The sequence below is a fragment of the Vicia villosa genome, linkage group LG3 (genome assembly GCF_029867415.1).
Source record: "Vicia villosa cultivar HV-30 ecotype Madison, WI linkage group LG3, Vvil1.0, whole genome shotgun sequence".
Lineage (NCBI taxonomy): Eukaryota > Viridiplantae > Streptophyta > Magnoliopsida > Fabales > Fabaceae > Vicia > Vicia villosa.
The window spans coordinates 94,434,048-94,452,534 of record NC_081182.1 but is presented as its reverse complement, the minus strand read 5'-3'; the positions used below and the strand labels follow the sequence as shown (position 1 = coordinate 94,452,534).

At 39.2% G+C, this 18,487-nt stretch overlaps 1 protein-coding gene and 1 pseudogene across 1 annotated transcript; one reads left to right on the top strand and one right to left on the bottom strand.

Annotated features, from left to right (window-relative positions):
- The first annotated feature begins 8,409 nt into the window (after positions 1–8,409).
- Positions 8,410–9,566, top strand: LOC131658592 (exocyst complex component EXO70B1-like; annotated as a pseudogene).
- A 596-nt stretch (positions 9,567–10,162) lies between these two features.
- On the bottom strand, positions 10,163–10,735 carry LOC131658591 (uncharacterized). Its single transcript, XM_058927869.1, has 2 exons — positions 10,652–10,735; positions 10,163–10,564 (listed from the first exon to the last, which is right to left on the bottom strand). Exons 1-2 carry the CDS (start codon positions 10,733–10,735, stop codon positions 10,163–10,165), a joined length of 486 nt encoding a protein of 161 aa, XP_058783852.1.
- Positions 10,736–18,487: the final 7,752 nt, after the last annotated feature.

Below are 18,487 nucleotides of genomic sequence, written 5' to 3'. Positions count from 1 at the left end.
ATCATCGATGACTGCTTCAATTGCAAACACATAGGTGGGCCTTTCAAGGCGCATAATTCTGACTTTAGGCATATCATTCCAATGACTGACTTTGAACATGGAAGATAGAGTAGCCAAGGCGTCTGCCATTCGATTCTAATCTCGAGGTATATGATGCAATTCAACCTTGTTGAAGAAAGTCAACAGACGTCTTGCATAATCTCTGTAAGGAATCAAGCCAGGGTGGTAAGTTTCCCACTTGTCTTTGATTTGGTTGATCACGAGAGCTGAATCTCCATATATGTCTAGGATCTTGATCCTTAAGTCAATGGCTTCTTCGAGACCCATGATACAAGCTTCATATTCTGCGACGTTGTTGGTGCAATCAAATAGTAATCTGGCGGAGAATGGGATATGAGTACCTTTGGGAGTGATGATGACTGCCCTAATTCCATTGCCAAAAGCGTTAACTGCTCCATCGAAAATTAGCCCCATCTTGATCCAGGATTAGGACCTTCTTCAGGTAACGGTTCGTCACAATCTTTCATCTTCAAGTACATGACATCTTCGTCAGGAAAGTCAAACTTGAGAGATTAATATTCATTAATTGGCTGATGCGCCAAGTGATCGGCGAGAATACTTCCTTTGACCGCTTTTTGGGCACGGTACTCGATGTCATACTCGGATAATAGCATTTGCCATCGGGCAATCCTTCATGTTAAGGCAGGCTTTTCAAAGACGTACTTGATTGGATCCATTTTGGAGATTAACCAAGTAGTATTGTTGATCATGTATTGGCGGAGACGTTTTGAAGCCCAAGCCAAAGCGCAACATGTTTTTTCGAGCATGGAGTAACGAGACTCACAGTCTGTAAATTTCTTACTCAGGTAATAGATGGCATGCTCCTTCTTACTGGTTTCATCTTGTTGTCCAAGCACACAACCCATGGATTCTTCTAACACGGTAAGGTACATGATTAATGGTCTTCCTTCAACTGGAGGAATCAATATTGGTGGTTCTAACAGGTATTCCTTGATACTGTCGAACGCTTTCTGGAAATCTTCAGTCCATACAACCCCTTGATCTTTGCGGAGAAGCTTGAAAATTGGCCCACAAGTAGCAGTCATCTGAGAGATAAATCTGGAGATATAGTTCAATCGTCCAAGAAATCCTCTTACTTGCTTTTCAGTTTTTGGTGCAGGCATCTCTTGAATAGCTCTGAATTTGTCGGGATCTACTTCAATACCTCTTTGGCTGACAATGAAACCCAAGAGTTTTCCAGATCTAACCCCAAAAGTACATTTGTTAGGATTCAAGCAAAGCTGATATTTCCTTAGTCGTTGAAACAACTTCAAAAGGTATTCAATATGTTCTTCTTCTGTGCTGGACTTGGCTATCATGTCGTCCACATAAACTTCAATTTCTTTATGCATCATGTCATGAAAGAGAGTAGTCATTGCCCTTTGGTAAGTTGCGCCTGCATTCTTTAATCCAAATGGCATCACTTTGTAGCAAAAGGTACCCCATAAGGTGATGAAAGATGTCTTCTCCATGTCTTCGGGAGCCATCTTGATCTGATTATAACCGGAGAACCCGTCCATGAAAGAAAAGACGTTGAACTTAGCGGTGTTATCAACCAGCATGTCAATATGAGGTAATGGAAAGTCATCTTTCGGACTGGCTTTGTTCAAGTCACGGTAGTCAACACACATTCTGACTTTGCCATCTTTCTTCGGAGCTGGCACTATGTTGGCCAACCATTGAGGATACTCAGAAGTGACGAGAAAACCTGCATCGAGTTGCTTTTGAACTTCCATTTTGATCTTGTTAGCCATATCAGGGTGAGTCCTTCGCAATTTCTGTTTAACTGGCGGACATTCTGGCTTCAATGGCAAGTAATGCTGAACAATACTAGTATCCAACCCAGGCATGTCTTGGTAGGACCAGGCAAACACGTCAACATATTCTTTGAGAAGATCTATCTGCTTACTCTTGATATCAGCATCAAGCAGCGATCCAATGGTCACTTCTTTTTTGTCTTCTTCAGAACCCAAATTGATTCTTTCTAAAGGCTCTTTGTGAGGCAGAATGGCTCTTTCCTCGTGCTTAAGTAATCGAGAGATCTCGTCCGGGATCTCTTCTTCTTCCTCTTCTTCGGCTTCGAACACAGGAAACTCAAAGTTGGGAGAGGGCATAGGGTTATTGCATTCAATGGGTTTATCAATAGTAAATCTGCACATATGATTTATATTTGTTTTTTAGAAAATTTATGAATGCAAGAGTGTATGCAGATTTTTTGAAAAGTTTTTTTTTTGGTTTTTTAGGATTACCATTTCCAGAAAAAGCAAAAATAAAACACATAATGTAGGGAATTCAAAATGACACTTTATTTATGATTCATTTTTTAAACAAAGCCCTAAACACAAACTCATTTGTCTTGGGCAGGACAAAGAGGGAAACTTTTAAAAACAAAGCCCTATACACAAACTTATTTGGGCACAACAAAACATTTAAAAGCAAAGCCCTATAAAACATCTCTCTGCTTTGGGCCAGGCAGGAGGTCAAAATAACAGCGAGGTGATTACTTTGAGCGGCGAACAACATTCGGAACGTCGACAACTTTCCAGTAGCAACGAACTCCTCTGTGTATTATGTATTCAGGAAAAATTTTCTCAGAATCTTCTTCAGTGATGACATTGACCGCTGGTCGAGCAGGATTTGAAGGTCCTGGTTTGTCACCCTTGTTCTTTATAGAGTTGAGATGGTCTCTTTCTACTTCTTGAAGAGCATAAGATGAGTCACAATCTTCAGGATCTTCAGGATGTAATTCCCAATCTTCAGGATGAAGAGACCCGTTGTCAGAGACACTTTCCAAGTCAACTGCGGGGCCATCTTCCCCTTCATCTTCAAAAATGGCGTTTATGTGAGAATAAACGTCTTCAGGATTATCAATCTTGGTAGATGCATTGAAGTTGAAATTTTCAGTAATTTCAGGCTGCTGTGCAAATTGAGAGTATTTGTAGGCCTCTTCTGGTTGATTGTTATATTCAAAGGGATCTCCCCATCCAGTTGGTTGGATGTCTTCAATCGCAATCTTTGAACTTTTAGGTGCAGTATATCTCACCATATAATCAAACTTGCCACTTGGTTGTCCCAAGGTGTCCCAAATCTCTGCAGGAACAGGCGGAGTTTCATTAGCACTTGTTTTGACTTTGCCTCTGGGTTTCTCTGAAGGAGGATAGAACGGTGCATACGGTTCTTCCTGAGATATGTATCCCGAGTAATTGAGATAACATTTCCATTCTTCTTCAGTATCGGGCAGACCTTCTTCGATGCATTCTTCGATAAGGACATTAACCTCTTGAGGAATTGGGTTAAGGAATCCTCTACTATGGAACGTTTCTTTGATCGGACGAAGGGTTTCATCCTTCTTGGTGCAGTTCGAAAACATCGGTGAACATCCGAGTCCTGCTCTGGTTTCATTGTTGGTAGGGATCACAACTTTCCCCCAGCCAGTGGTAGTTCCATCTTTTACTACCTTCACTGCCTCTTTGTAAGAAGAGATTGATGTTTTCTTTTTGGAAGATTCGTCTTCTAAAGAGAGACCTTGGAACTGCGTTCCTTCCATATTATCAGCACTTATGAAAGAGAAATTGGATAAATGGCTCACCATCAAGGCTTGCTCCCCACTTATTGTTACCAATTTTCCATTTGTTACAAATTTTAACTTTTGATGGAGCGTAGAAGTTACTGCCCCTGCTTCATGGATCCATGGTCGTCCTAACAAACAGCTATAAGCAGCTTGAATGTCCATGACCTGGAAGGTGATTTGAAATGTATGTGGACCAATTGTCATGGGAAGGTTGACTTCGCCGATAACAGATTTTCGCGATCCATCAAATGCTTTGACTACTACACCACTGAACTTCATAGGCATTCCTTGGTAAGATAAACGAGCAAGAGTCGTCTTCAGTATCACATTCAAGGAAGATCCGGTGTCTACCAGCACGTTGGACAAAGAGTCTGACTGACAGTTCATAGAAATATGCAGAGCAAGATTCTGATTTCTACCCTCCTCGGGGAGTTCTTCATCACAGAAGCTTAAATTGTTGCAAGCTGTTATGTTGTCTATTCTCCCATCAAAATGGTCGACAGTCACATCATGATCCACAAAAGCTTGATCTAATACTCTCATCAAGGTTTCCCTATGGGCTTCTGAGTTTAAAAGCAATGAAAGTATTAAGATCTTTGAAGGAGCCTGCATAAGCTAATCCACAATCTTGTATTCGTTTCTTTTTATAAGCTTCAGAATTTCATCAAAGTCAGGATTGACATTAGTTCCACTGGATTGGCCAACATCAGTGCTTGTATTACTGATAGGAGTTTCCACAGGATTCCCACTGGTGTATCGACAGGATTTTGCCTGGTTGCAGGAGCAATAGGCTGCTTTGGAGGCAATGAAGTGTACATACGTCCACTTCTTGTTACTCGACTCACATCGGCAATATTCACGACAGATGAAAGAGTAGGTATGGGAACTTCTTGTCCATTCTTTATCATTGTTGCGTTGTAGTTGTAGGGAACTGCCTTATCAGAGTCATAGGGAACAGGTCCAGGCAGACAAATGATCAAAGGAACAACAGGAACCCTCGGCTTGTTGTAGGTAACTTCTATGCGCTCAGGCATGTTGAAATGAGGAACAATGACGTTAACTTTAGGAATTTCCGAGTTGATATCTGAGACTAAATGCTCATGCGGATAACATCCTATCATGTTAACTTCATCTTCATTCCTATTTTTGAAGATTTGAATAGTACCATCATCTAGCAAAACTTGAAGATCTCTTCTCACAGTCGAACATCCATGAGGATCTATACAACATACGCTACAGGAACCATAGTGATGTTGGCGAAAGTCTCGCATTTGACAGAGAGTGGCGTGCATTTGTACCAAATTTGCTCTTGAGAAATTGATGTCATAGATTCGGTATGGACCAGGACATCCATACACCATGTTTACAACATGCCCTCCATGATTGGGCAGCGGATTTGCTTGCACATTTGGATTCAAATTTCTGAAAGAGAGGAGATTTGATCTAACCAACCTCTGAACTTCATGTTTCAAAGTTATGCAATGCTCAAGATCATGGCCAGGTGCTCCTTGATGATAAGGGCATGAGACCTCAGCTTTGGACCACCATGGGAGTTTCTCAGGTACTGGTGGTGGTGTTTTAGTTTGAAAAAGACCTCTTTCAATCAAGGCAGGGTACAACTCTGTGTAGGTCATTGGAATCGGATCAAACTGTGGAGCTCTTTGCACACGATTCTGATTGTTGTTAAACTGTTGAGCCTGTTGTCGAGGCTGTTGTTGTTGAAACTGCGGGGTAAATCCTGGATTCGGTGTTGTATTAACGGCTGGCGCGATAGCAGCTACCTGTTGTTGACGATTGACATTTCCTCTTGGCCTCCCTTGGGATACCATGTCAACACTTTGTTCTTTCTTCTTTGGGAAACCACTTTCGAACTTTTTGGTTCCGCTTGAAGATCCACCTTCTTTAATTAGACGTCCGGTTCGGACTCCTTCTTCTAGACGCATCCCCATGTTTACCATTTTGGTGAAATCACTTGGAGCACTAGCAATCATGCGTTCATAATAAAACGGGCCAAGAGTATTCAAGAAGATCTTTGTCATCTCTTTCTCTTTTAACAGTGGATTAATCTGAGCAGCAGCTTCATGGTCTTTTTGAGCCATGGACCGGAGCTGGTCTCTGTCTGGAGCCATATCCGAGTTGTATTTGTATTGTCGGACAAAGGCCTCACCTAGGTCGTTGAAATTTCGAATGTTAGTGCTATCCAATCCTGTGTACCACTTCAGTGCAGCACCAGTCAAACTGTCTTGAAAGTAGTGGATGAGCAACTGATGATTATCTGCATAAGTAGACATCTTCCTAGCATACATCACGAGATGGCTTTGTGGACAAGAACTACCTTTGTACTTTTCAAAGTCAGGGACCTTGAATGTAGCTGGTATTTGTACACTGGGAACTAAACATAGCTCCTGGGCATTCTTCCCAAACAAATCTTTCCCACGAATAGCTTTGACTTCCAGTTGAATCTTGTTGAACTGTTCTTGGAGATCTTCCACGCGGTTACGCTGATTTGTGCTATCACCTTGATCATGATAAATCTCGTTGTCTCCGTAAGGAACAGTGTGAACCATAGGAGTAGCAACCGTCATAGTGGGTTGAGAGAGTGCCATAGTGATTTGAGAGAAGGTTACCCCCTGATTTGGAGTGAACACTGAACTTTGTGCAGCAGGCGCTTCAGTTGTGGATGTTGGAATCCCAGAGAAATTATGGCGGAAACCTGTACCGAAGCTGAAAGGAGTGCCCCAACCTTATGGCATGGAGAAAGATGGAATGCTGAATGCAACTGTAGAGACTGGAGTAGTGATCTCAGATATCACTGTTGCTTGACTGTTGGGTGGTGGCTGCTGATTCTGCGCGGCCATTAAGGAGTCAACCAGAGTAGTGAGACTTTCCAACTTTTCTTGAAGGGTGGTCACTGTACCACGGAGCTCAATATTCTCTTGTTCAGAGCTTTCCATCACTCTTCTTTTGCTTGAACGAGTATTGTATCTGTGATCTGATTGCGAGCGCGGTCGAGAAACTTTGAGACGCGACAGCTTGACGATCTAATGGAGAAAGATCCAAAAAATGAGACTCTATACAACAGACTCGATATGTAGAATGATGTATGCAAAAAGAAGTTTATGATTTTTCCAAACATTTTAAAGATTATTTCCTTGCAAACATTTGAACACAAACTATTATTTTATTGAAATAATGGGAAAATGTTACAACATTGGAGCATAGCTCCTACAGAAGCAAATGATAAATAAAAGCTAAAAAATCCTAAGCATCCTCATCGGATAAAGAACCAAATGCGTTATGCAGCTTGAGCTTCATGATTTCTTTCCCATAGTAAGCTTTCATCTCGGCCTTCTCGGTCCTCAGCTTGTCAATAACATTCTTCCAATCGTCAGGAGTTGGAGCGTTGCTTATTGAACCTTCAAGCTTTTTCTTGCTTTCTTTGATGTACCTCCTGATTGCAGCGTCTTTACGGCGGATCTTCTCATCTTTACTCATGAGCCATCCATCTTGACAATAGAGGGTTTCTTCGTTATCTTTCACTCGCCTCTTCAACCTTCTGTTTTCCACATCAGTCTTACGAAACTTGTCTTCCCAAGTGTCTTTTTCTAACCTCATCTTGGCTAGAGTCTCCTGGTATTCTTCCGTAGTGTCAATGGGAATGTTGGGTAGTTGAGATACGACAGGGAATATGGTTTTTTCATAATCATAAGGCATTTGAAACTCCCTTGCTCTTTTCTTTACCCAAATAGGTGTAGGCGTCCATGGAAATGCAATTCCTTACCCCACCTTTTTCTTTTCTTCGGATGTCGTACCAAGCTCTCACCATTCTTGTCTTCAACCCTTGAGGATCCTCCCCTTCTTGGTAAAAGTAGCATTCCGCTACGAGACCAACAGGTTTAGTTGAATTTGCATATTCGAGTTGTCGTCGGGCTAGGACCGGATTGTAGTTAATTCCTCCTTGTGTACCAATGAGGGGTACGTTGGCGAATTCTCCACAACTGTTAATGGTTTCTGTACCACAGCGAGCCAAGGTATACCAATGAATATCATTATAAGTCTTCGAGGCCAACGTAAACCTTCTCGGTTTTCCGTGAAAATAGGAGACTTAGGTAAGTGTGAAACAATCCATTTGAACAACAGAGGTGCACAACATACAATGATTCCACCGCCTTGGCGATTCCTATGATGGATAGAGAAATACATGTCACCAAGCAAAGTCGGAACAGGATTTCCAATCAGAAATATTTTTATGGCGTTGATATCAACAAAGTCGTTGACGTTGGGAAATAGAACCAACCCATAGATGAGCAAGGCTAGTATAGCTTCGAAAGCTATCATGCTACCAGTTTCGATGAAATCAAAGGCTTTCTTTATTAGAAACTGCGAAGTCAAACCCGGAAGGTTTCCTTTGGTAGTCCAATTACTCTCTACTTCAGATTTCTTCAAGTGGATACTTGCTGCAATGACTTGTGACTTAGGAATGGCTTCCAAACCATTGAAAGGTATTTTGTCACACATAGGAATACCCAAAAGATTGGCATATTCTTCCAAGGTTGGTACCAACTGATAGTCTGGAAAGGTGAAACATCGGTAGACGGGATCATAGAAATGAACCAGAGTTTTGAGAAGTCCTTCATCAACATAAGTGTTCAAACATTGACAAAATGCTTTTGGAAAAGGTGAAAGGTAACTATAAATTGGTAGTGACTGACCATAACTTCATAATTGATGCGCTTTCACATGAAAAAGTTAATAACCTTCAAGAAACTGCAAAATTAATGGTTGATGCTGGATTTGAGAAAGAGTGCTATGAGGTTTACAAAAGTTTTCGAAAGGAATGGTTGGAAGACTTATTAAAGAATAAGTTATTAAGATTGGGAAAGATGGGATTTCAAGATTACTTAATTGGAAGATGGATTAAAACTTCAAAGGTTGCTCTTACAGTATTGTTTCCCGGTGAGCGCCGACTCTATAGCTGTGTCTTCTCGGATTCAACATTTGCATCCTCTGATCTCTATTTTCAGAGTTATGTCGCGGTGTAACCATTGAGCTTCTGAATTTTGCAGATTCGTTTGCAAATCAAAGCCCTTCAGCGTGGCGTTTGTTTAAAATCCCCGACTTGTTAGAGACTCTGTGTGGTCTAATTCCTGAATTTGAATCATTATTTCATGATTCGTTAGTGAATGAAGCAATAAAAATCAAGAATAGATTGGTTGAAATATGTGGAATCATTTTCATGAAATTTGGGGATATGATATTCCTTACTTTGGATGCGGAGTTTGATTGTTGGGTTGATGGTTGTGTTCATCCAATGACCTGCGCGGCCACTGGCTACATTGTTATGGCTTTTTGGTCAAGAAAGAAGCTGGAGCAAATTTTAAGAGTACACTCCATGGTTGTTACTGATGGAGCGGGAACATCTTTATTCTATTCGCATATGGAGTTGATAATGGAGAAATTTGAGAGAAAACTGGAAACTAAGTCACAGGCTTATGAAGACCCTGCTTTGCGCTATTTTTTCATGATAAATAATCTATGTCATGTTAAGTGCAAATTGGAAACCTTTTGTGATGATAGGTTTTGTATAAACACGGGGAAATAATTTGAACTCTATTGTAGAAGCTCTTAGATAAGGTGGTCTATTTTTTGAATATTGATATAAAAGAATCATTGGAGCCTAATTCTGAAATAAATTCAATGAAAGACAAACTCAATTTGTTCAATCAGAAGTTTAAGGAGATGTGTGGAACTCAATCTACATGGCGTGTTTTTGATGAGCAACTAAGAAAGCAAGTAATAATTTTATAGACAGCATTTTGTTGCCAGCATATGAGAACTTCATTGGTATCTTTCAGAATGTTGTTGGTAAAAATGCGGACGAATATGGAATATCTCACATTCAAGATCAACTCAATCAGTTGTTTTTACTACATGATTTTGATTTTTGTCCAAGGATCGTATGAAAATCAGTTAGTTAGTTGGTAAAGATTTGTTAGTGTTCGTGATAGTTAGTGCTTCATAAATAATGTCGGGCTTGTTGTATTGTAATTAAAATAACAGTGTGTGCTATTTATATTCTATTATCAATTATGGGTAGTTTGGTTAGTTATTTGTTTGTAACTGATGTGTGTAGTTACTAGTTAGTAACACAAGCATTGCAGTAGTTGTGAATAAAATTTATGATCATTTTTTTTCAACACCTAATTTCTAATGTATTAACAATGTTTGTTTTATTAGTGAAATAAGATGAGTGACCTTTTTGTTTTTGATAAGCAATGGAATTTTATTAAACATAAACAAAGTACAAGGGGTACTCGCCCGATTACAGCAGTATCATCCTAACAATGATTCTAAAGGATTTTGGCACCAGAAATAAAAATTAGTTGGGCCCTTCATTTTTGCACCTATAATCTGCCAATGCCACGAAGAAATCTGTATCTGCTCAAAAACCTCTATGGCCATTGCCTCCTCGTTTTTGAAGATTACTGCATTACGCCTAAACCAAATCACCCAAATGGCTGCCAACCACAACTATAGCTTCTTCTTCACCGGAACTTTTCTTTCGACCGAAGCAGAGAAAAAATTCAAATGATCAATAAGCGAGGCTGCTTGAACTGTTTCAATGCCCATCCATGAACACACATGCTGCCATACGGTATTTGCAAAAGGACATAACACAAACAGATGTAGAACCGATTCACTATCACCATTACACAGAGCACACGAGTTTGACATATTATTAGACAGGATTCCCCTTTTATCCAATTGGTCCCTTGTAGCAATTATGTCCTGAATGCATTTCCAACCAAACACTTGCACTTTCGAAGGAACCTGCGTTCTCCATATCTGGTTGGCCGCTTCCAATGCCGCTGCATTTAAAGTTGGTTGGCTAACCACCCGTCTGAGCACCCCATATCCACCACCAGCCGTATACTAAATTTTCCCTTGAGGAAGCCAAATGAATTCATCTTTCCTTTCAGAATTTAGGGCAATGAATCGCAGTATGTTGTTTAGCTCAACCAATTTCTCCTCAGCCTGAACCTCAAGAAAATCCACCTGGACCCCTATGTTCCACACCCATTCTGAATTCACTTCACTCCCCATCTCGTATACCGTAGCATCCTGATTCGTAGCTACCTCGAATAGCTTTGAAAAAAGACTGCAAAAAGACTCTCCCCTAATCCATCTTGTCTTCTAGAACAATGCTTTCATCCCATTTCCGAACCTGCAAGAAATAGATTCCAAAAACCAACTTGAATCGGCAGCCACAACAGAACCCACAGTCATTACATCCCTCCACCACAGTGAAGAGTTTTTAATATTTGTTTGATTCAACCCCCCGAATACGCATTTCTCCAATGTCCCGTATCTATGCACTAGTAACCTCCACCATATAACATCCTCCTCAATGAGAAACCTCCACTTCCATTTGCATAACAACGATTCGTTGGCTGATAGCAAGCACCTTATCCCTAACCCTCCCTCCATCTTACTCTTACATATTTTGTCCCATCCGACCCATACAATCCCGAATCTCTCCTCCCCGTTACCCCAAAGGAAGTCCCTCTGTATACGAATAAGATCCTTTAACACACCCTTTGGGATTTTGAAGAATGAAAGATAGAAAATTGGAATGGAATTCAGCACTGAATTTATCAGTGTTACCCTCCCCCCATAGATAAGAACCTAATCTTCCATAGACACAGCCTTGTTTTCATCTTCTTGATCACTGGCGCCTGTCGCGTGAAAATCGGGATGAGACACCGGATGCCTTCTCTGGGCTCGAGTGCTCGAGAAAATGATTTTGTTTTTTTGTCACGACCAAAATTTTTATTATTTCCAAAGTAGGAAAAGGAAAAAAGTTGCAATAACCTTAAAAGATATGTAAAGCAAATAACACAAAATTAAAAGCAATGCAAAAGTGGGGGAGAGATTCCGGGTAAGAGGGTTGGTTATACGAAGGGAAGGTATTAGCACCCAACGTATCTATAGTACTCTATAGGTTTCTTTGTTATGTTTGTCTGTATATCTCATTCTATGCTATTGGGGAGGTTCTTTTGTGAGATAGGTGGGACCTAAGGTGTTTGTTTGATTATGCTCGCAAAGATCATCGCAATCTTCTGCATACATATCCTTTAGAGGGAATCAGAGCATCTGTAGCTCGGGGTCTACGGGTGCTAAGGTTTGAGTGGTTTGAGGGAGATAGAAGTTTTGCTCACCAAGGATACGACCTTGTGCCTACGTATTCTCAAAGGGATGTTGAGAAAGTCAGAGCAATCGTAGTTCCCACTTATGCTAGTGGAAGCAAAGGATAAGAGACTAATGTCATCTAAATTCTCGATGTATCTAATCTATATCACCACATACATCTGTTTGTTTTTGTTTGAAATCTTTTCATTATAAGCCCTGGTCTGTGCCACTTATGGTGCTTAGAATGATAAAGATGTTTTTGTTTAGCCAGCCTTGTGGCAAAAACAAGTTTGATTAGCCAGCCTTGTGGCAAAAACTTTTGATAAGTCAGCCTTGTGACAAAAAGTTTTGATTAATCAGCCAGCCTTGTGGCAAGAGTTTTGATAAGCCAGCCTTGTGGTAAAAACTTTGATTAATCAGCCAGCCTTGTGGCAAAAGGTTTGATTGATTAGCCAGCCTTGTGGCAAAAAAAGAAATTTGATTAATTGATTGTGATGATATAGAAGAGATACTCCTATCATAGAGATGATAAATGTCTAATCTCCTAGGGTATTTGATTTGGATTATGGGGATGCTTATAAGAAGCCCGTGGGTCCTTGTACGAAGCCCAAGAGGAGGCTATCCGAGGGTCCTTGCATTGTAAGCCCAAGAGGAGGCTATGGGAGGGACAATCGAGGGTCCTTGCATTGTAAGCCCAAGAGGAGGCTATGGGAGGGACAAGTCGTTTGTATGAAGCCCAAGAGGAGGCATGGTATAGTTGGTTTGAGCTTTTAGAGCGATTTCACCGAGAAACCATTCTCTATGTCCTAACCTGAACTAGGGAGATTCTTTGCACGAAGCCCAATAGGAGGCTATGGGGAACCTAGTGTTATACTAAGTTGAACAAGGATATATAACATGATCACAAATATGAACAAGTACGAACAAATATGAACAAGTACATGAACAAATATGAACAAGTATGAACAGTTATATATGACAAGATGTGTGTGTACAATGGAGTTTATGAAGGAAATATACCTGTAAGGATGATCCGTTTATGTACACGGGGCTCGGGACTTATACTCGGGGAGAGGCCCATCATGGCTATGTAAATATATATTTACAAAAGGGCTTGGGACTTATACCTTAAAGGAGGCCCACGAAGATTTTGAAGAAAACCCTAATTTTTGATTTTGTTATTCGAGGGTTTAAATCAAATTGATCGCGGTATAAAAAGATAGGTGTATATACAATGAAAAACCTAATTTTATACAAAGGAACGGGACTTATACCATAAGGGATGCCCATGTTTTATTTTATAAAACATGGTTGATTAATTTGTTAAAAAACGCGAGGTTTCGTCGTTTGAAAAACTTTGATCGTTTTATTGAAAAACAGTTTGAATTTTGACAAAAGTCAACTTAATTAAGATAAAAACAAATTTTATGCTTAATTAAGACCTAAGAGATTAGGGTTTGATCACAAAAATAATTACAAGTGATTAAGTTTGAAAATCAAGTGAAAAACAATATTTAAAGTATTAAAAAACACTTAAAAATATGTCACTTTAAACCTAATAAAAATGTATTAAATAAATATTATTTTTGTGATTTTTTTGGATATTCATAAAATATGTATATTAAATAAAGAGTGCACAAAAAATGAAGTGAAAATGAAGTAATTTGATTGGTTAATTAATTGATTGAAGTTGTAAAGAAAAATGAAGAAAAATAGTGGTTAAAAAAAGGTTTTGGTCCCTAAGGGTGTTGAACCCACGACCTGGACGTCACCACTCAAAACAAAAGCCAACTGAGCCACGCTTGTGGCTTGTAACATACACGCGTTGAATTAATTATATTTAAAATCAAGAATTTGAATTTTTCAAACCAAATCTGGCACCAAGAACACAACCCTAACTGATTTTTGAAAATCTTTGAAACTGGATTATTTTGATCAAGTGAAGGGTCTATCTCACTCGTTTTTTCACAAGGATCATGATGGTACCATTTAATTTCATTTATTTTCACTCTAAGATCATCAATTTTCTGGAAATCGTGAAGAACCCTAATTCTATGATTCAATCTGAAATTGTGTATGATTGATGAATTATGAAATTGATTGAGGGCTAATGATCAGTGATAGTGCAGAAACAATATGGCAAAGCATTATTTCATTTATGATGCATGGTTCATGGAGTTTGAAGTTCAAGAGCACTTACCTTAAAAATGGCAAAACTGAGAATCGAATTCTGCAAATGAGAAGTTCCAGTTGTTGTTTCTTGATCTGGACAGCTTCAATGATGATTATGGAACATGTTTGAATGCTTTGAATGAACTGAATTCATCTGGATCACTCCATGGAACCCGATCTGCAGTAGGGCCAAGTATGAATTGAGCTTGATGATTCTGAGGTTACAGGCCATATGTGATGGATTGGATAGTTCATATGTGATATATGGATGATGTTTGAAGTGTTAGTTTGGACATAAATGAGCTTGAATGAAATTTGGCATGATAAGGCTCAATTTTGGTTCATGTGGAAGTGAGGTAGTGATTTTGATATTTGGGTGTTTTTGGGGTGTATGAGTGGATCAAACACATCTCATATGATGTTTATGAGTTGTTGGAACCACCATCTTGGCCAGAACTTCAATGGTTTGGAGGTTGGGTTTTCTACCTCTTTGAAAACTATGAAACTTGCAATTCAAGAAAAGAAAGAGAAAACCTATTTTTTAGAGGTTTTGGTGTGATTTTGAATGGAGTTTGGACCTTTATTTATAGGCCAAAAGTTCTGAATGCAAGACTATACAAGTTGATCTTTCTTTGGTGACTTGGCTTAAGAGATAAAATGGAATCTTTCACATTAAATGCAAATGGTTAAAATGACTAACCATGGTTAAAATCTTCTATGCTTCTTATCTCTTTCCAATCTGATCATAAACCAGAAATATCTCCCAATTATTGCTTGTTTATGTCATTGCTTGCATCATAAGGTAAAATAGTTCATAACTTTGTGAAAAATGACTTGAAATTTTAAGTGAAATGATCACTAATGGCAAAATTCAAAACCATAGCTATGCTCCATATTTTTTCATGCTCTTGGACATTTTGGAAAGATCTTGTTATGTACTTCAAAACCCTAGTTGAAAGTTTCTTCAAGACCTTTAAGGAAATGGGTGAAAAAGATCCATGAACTTTGAAGAAAATGAGGTTTTAAGTGAATTTTTCAAAAGATACCAACTTTGAAGCTCCATATCTCTTAAATGGTTGATCTTATGGAAAAAAATTATATGTGACAAAGTTGTTCATTGGATCAAAATCTACAACTTTCATGTTGGAAGTTTTTTTCAGTTTGTAGGTGAAATTTTGAGATATTCCCTTCCAAAGTTTGGAAAAAACCATTGAAAACACTTAGAAATTTTTCTAAGTATGAAAAGTCAAACTTTTGACTTTTTGATTCTTGATTGTTTTTCTTGATTTTCCTTGATCAAATGACTTCAACATATCATATATTGATGATTTAAAACTTCAAAAGTCATGGTTGACCAAAATTTCCAAAAAGTCAATGGTGATCTTGGACAGTTGACTTTTTCGGACGAATCGCGTTTCTGGAGATTTCAAATGAACCAAGCTATCCTCACCAAATGAATGGTATGAATGGATCACATTGAGTTATTGGAGGACCTTGAGCCATGGTTTAAGTTGTGGCACCATGTCCTGATTAAAAAGTCAGTTGTTCAGATGAATTAGGTCAAAACCCTAATTGTCGATCAGATGAAATTGATGACTGTGGATCTTGAATTGAGATACAATTTCCATTGGACATTGTCATAGGGATTATTTGAAGATGATTGAACACTTTTATTGATGCCCTGGAGCCTTTTAGGGTTTCCCAAATGTGATCCTTGATTTCAGTCCCTGATAGTTCAAAACCCTAGTCTGATGACTTGAAATTTCACTGTTGATCAATCCTTGTGTGAGAGATGTCTTGAGCCAATAGATTAGGTCAATATGATGCACTTGGGGTCTTTAGGTCATGTCCCAAGCCATTAGATCAAATCTTGAGCAAAAGTCAGGAGTATGCTGTCTTCAGTCAAAACCCTAATTTGGTTGATTCAAAGCCTTTGAGCTTGTTGAAATGAATCTTTGAGGACCAAATGTTGATTGTTGATGAAGATATTTCATTTGAGACGAAGGGAGAACAAAACCCTAATTGGTTGTTGCTTGTACTGATGAGTGATTTCTTGATTAAACTCTGCTGAGCACAAGTAACAAACACAAGCTATGCAATTTGTTAGAGATGCAAATGATGCATATGCAGATGATATGAGGTGGTATCTTAGGTCGAAAATTGGGGTATGACAGATGCCCCTATTTAAGTTTCTTCAACCTGAGATATTAAGATTGAAAATCTTCGTTTTGATAGGGTGGAAGAGACTTAAATATCAGAAGACGCAAATTTTGGACCTAAGATACCAAAGTTGCGAATGATGCAAGGATATCTTTACCGAGGGGATATCAAGAACTGACTCCACTGGGGACAAGAGATCGGGAAGGATGTCTCAATCCATTTTAGGAAGAGAATCCGTTTTTTTTCTCGGGAAAGCAAGTGTATGCTTCACCGAGGAATGATAGCTTTGTAAGAAAAGCTTACCTATCGACATTACCGACTATCAGCACAGTGATAAACTTGTTAAATAATGCGAAGGTGAAGGGTATGAAACTGTATTACCGACTATCAGCACGGTGATAGACTTGACATGGTAAAAAGAGTTTCAAAGGTTCGGTTAATATTACCGACTATCTGCATTGTGATAGACATGATAAAGAGTAATATAACCAGAACAAAAGATTACCGACTACCAGACTCGTGATAGCGGTTCTGAAGACATGATCAATTATCAGCCGAGTGATAAAATGATCCTGGAGACTTTGCTAGGGAAATTACTGGTTATTCAGCCTTGTGAACAGTAATAAGGCCCTGATTGTCACATGGTCTTCATGATTGATTTCCTAGAGAGGAAAAGTCTTTTGGAAGAGGCATAAGCTGCTCAGATGATGAGGCTATTGCTTATGGCTCAATTTTCACGACTCTATTTTGAGAATCGGAATATGAATCTCTGGTAAAGACAAGGTTCTAACCAAGAATGAATTGGAAAGAAACAGTCAAACAAGATTTTATACCCATGAGGAATGAACTCGAATGGGGATTTTCTCTTTCGTTTTGAGAGGAGAAACTAAAGCAACCTTCTTCCACGAGGAATGATCTCAGTGGGGAACTGGAGAAAGAAGGTGTTCTTTTCTGATTATGGGTGGCAACCTACTGGAGAGATGACACGCCCATACTTTTTCCTTTGGGATAAATACATCCTAAAACAAGTAATTTTGAAACAAACATTGAAAAATGTTCTTCAACACGGTGCAGATAACACGGGTGATGAATGGTGCTGCATGCTTTAGACTTCTCTGGGGAAGATAAGCCTATTTTCTTATTGAGATGGAAGAACTTCTTCACTGGGGATAAAAGAACTTCCCTACCGCGAGGGGCGATTGGCCTGGGATAAGAATACTGTTGTCTCATCATCTCTTTTGAGGAAAAGAATAGCTCTGAAGGATAATCCTTTATTCATCCTATGGAGACAGCTGTTGATGTTTCCTTCTGTTGTTCACAACTCAAAGGAAAGTTTTGCTTTTATTTTGAAAAAGAAAAGTAAATTCATTTAAAACTTTTTTTTCTTTTTTTCTTTCAAAAGTGAATAACACAATTAAAGCGTCATTTTGCAAGCTAAAAGAAATTAGAGATTGCAAACAAATGGGCACCAGGCTCAAATTTATTTAATAGGATGGTAATCAGCTAAAGGCGTGATTCCATAGAGTATTTACAAAAGTTGGAAATAGTAAATATGCGGAAAAGGCTACATTGAAAGCAATAACCACTATTCTCCCTAACAACTTTGAGTTCCAACTGTGCTTGTCGCTTCAGGTTGGCGATGATTTGTTCGAAGATCCTTTGATGAAAAAGACTCTTCAGGTGACGAAGTACGGACTGATGCAGTTACTTTGTCATATATCCTTAATTTTTGCCTAGATTGCCCTTTCAGGTTTTCAATCTACCAGGATGAATTTTTTTTCTGTTTATTGTCTCTAATTTTTGCCTGGACCGCCCTTTCGGGTTTTCAGTCCACCGAGACGCTCATTTTTGCCTAAGTCGCCCTTTGCGGGTTTTCGACTTACCGAGCTGTTCTTTTGTCTTTTTTAGACAAAGTATTTCTTGACTGCATCAGCATTCACAGGATGTGGGAGTTCATCACCATCCATGGTTCCAAGAGTCATGGCGCGGCCAGAAAATGTTCTTTTGACAACATACGGGCCTTCGTAATTAGGAGACCATTTGCCCCTAGAATCTGGTTGAAAATACAAGATCTTTTTAAGCACGAGGTTGCCTTCTTAAAATTCACGAGGTCGAACCTTTTTGTTGAAGGCTTGTTTCATCCTTGCTTGGTATAACTGTCCATGGCATAGAGCAGTCATACGTTTTTCTTCGATTAAGTTCAACTGATCGTATCTGCTTTGACACCATTCAGTCTCTGACAACTTAGTCTCCATGAGGACTCTCATTGATGGGATTTCAACTTCTACGGGGAGCACAGCTTCCATGCCGTATACTAGAGAAAAGGGAGTTGCC

Bases quoted from the DNA above. Each gene is read 5' to 3' on its own strand.
- LOC131658591 (XM_058927869.1), bottom strand. From the start codon at position 10,735: ATGGGGAGTGAAGTGAATTCAGAATGGGTGTGGAACATAGGGGTCCAG. The intron at 10,565-10,651 runs GTTGAGCTAAAC...GGGAAAATTTAG, and splicing joins TTCAGGCTGAGGAGAAATTG to TATACGGCTGGTGGTGGATA.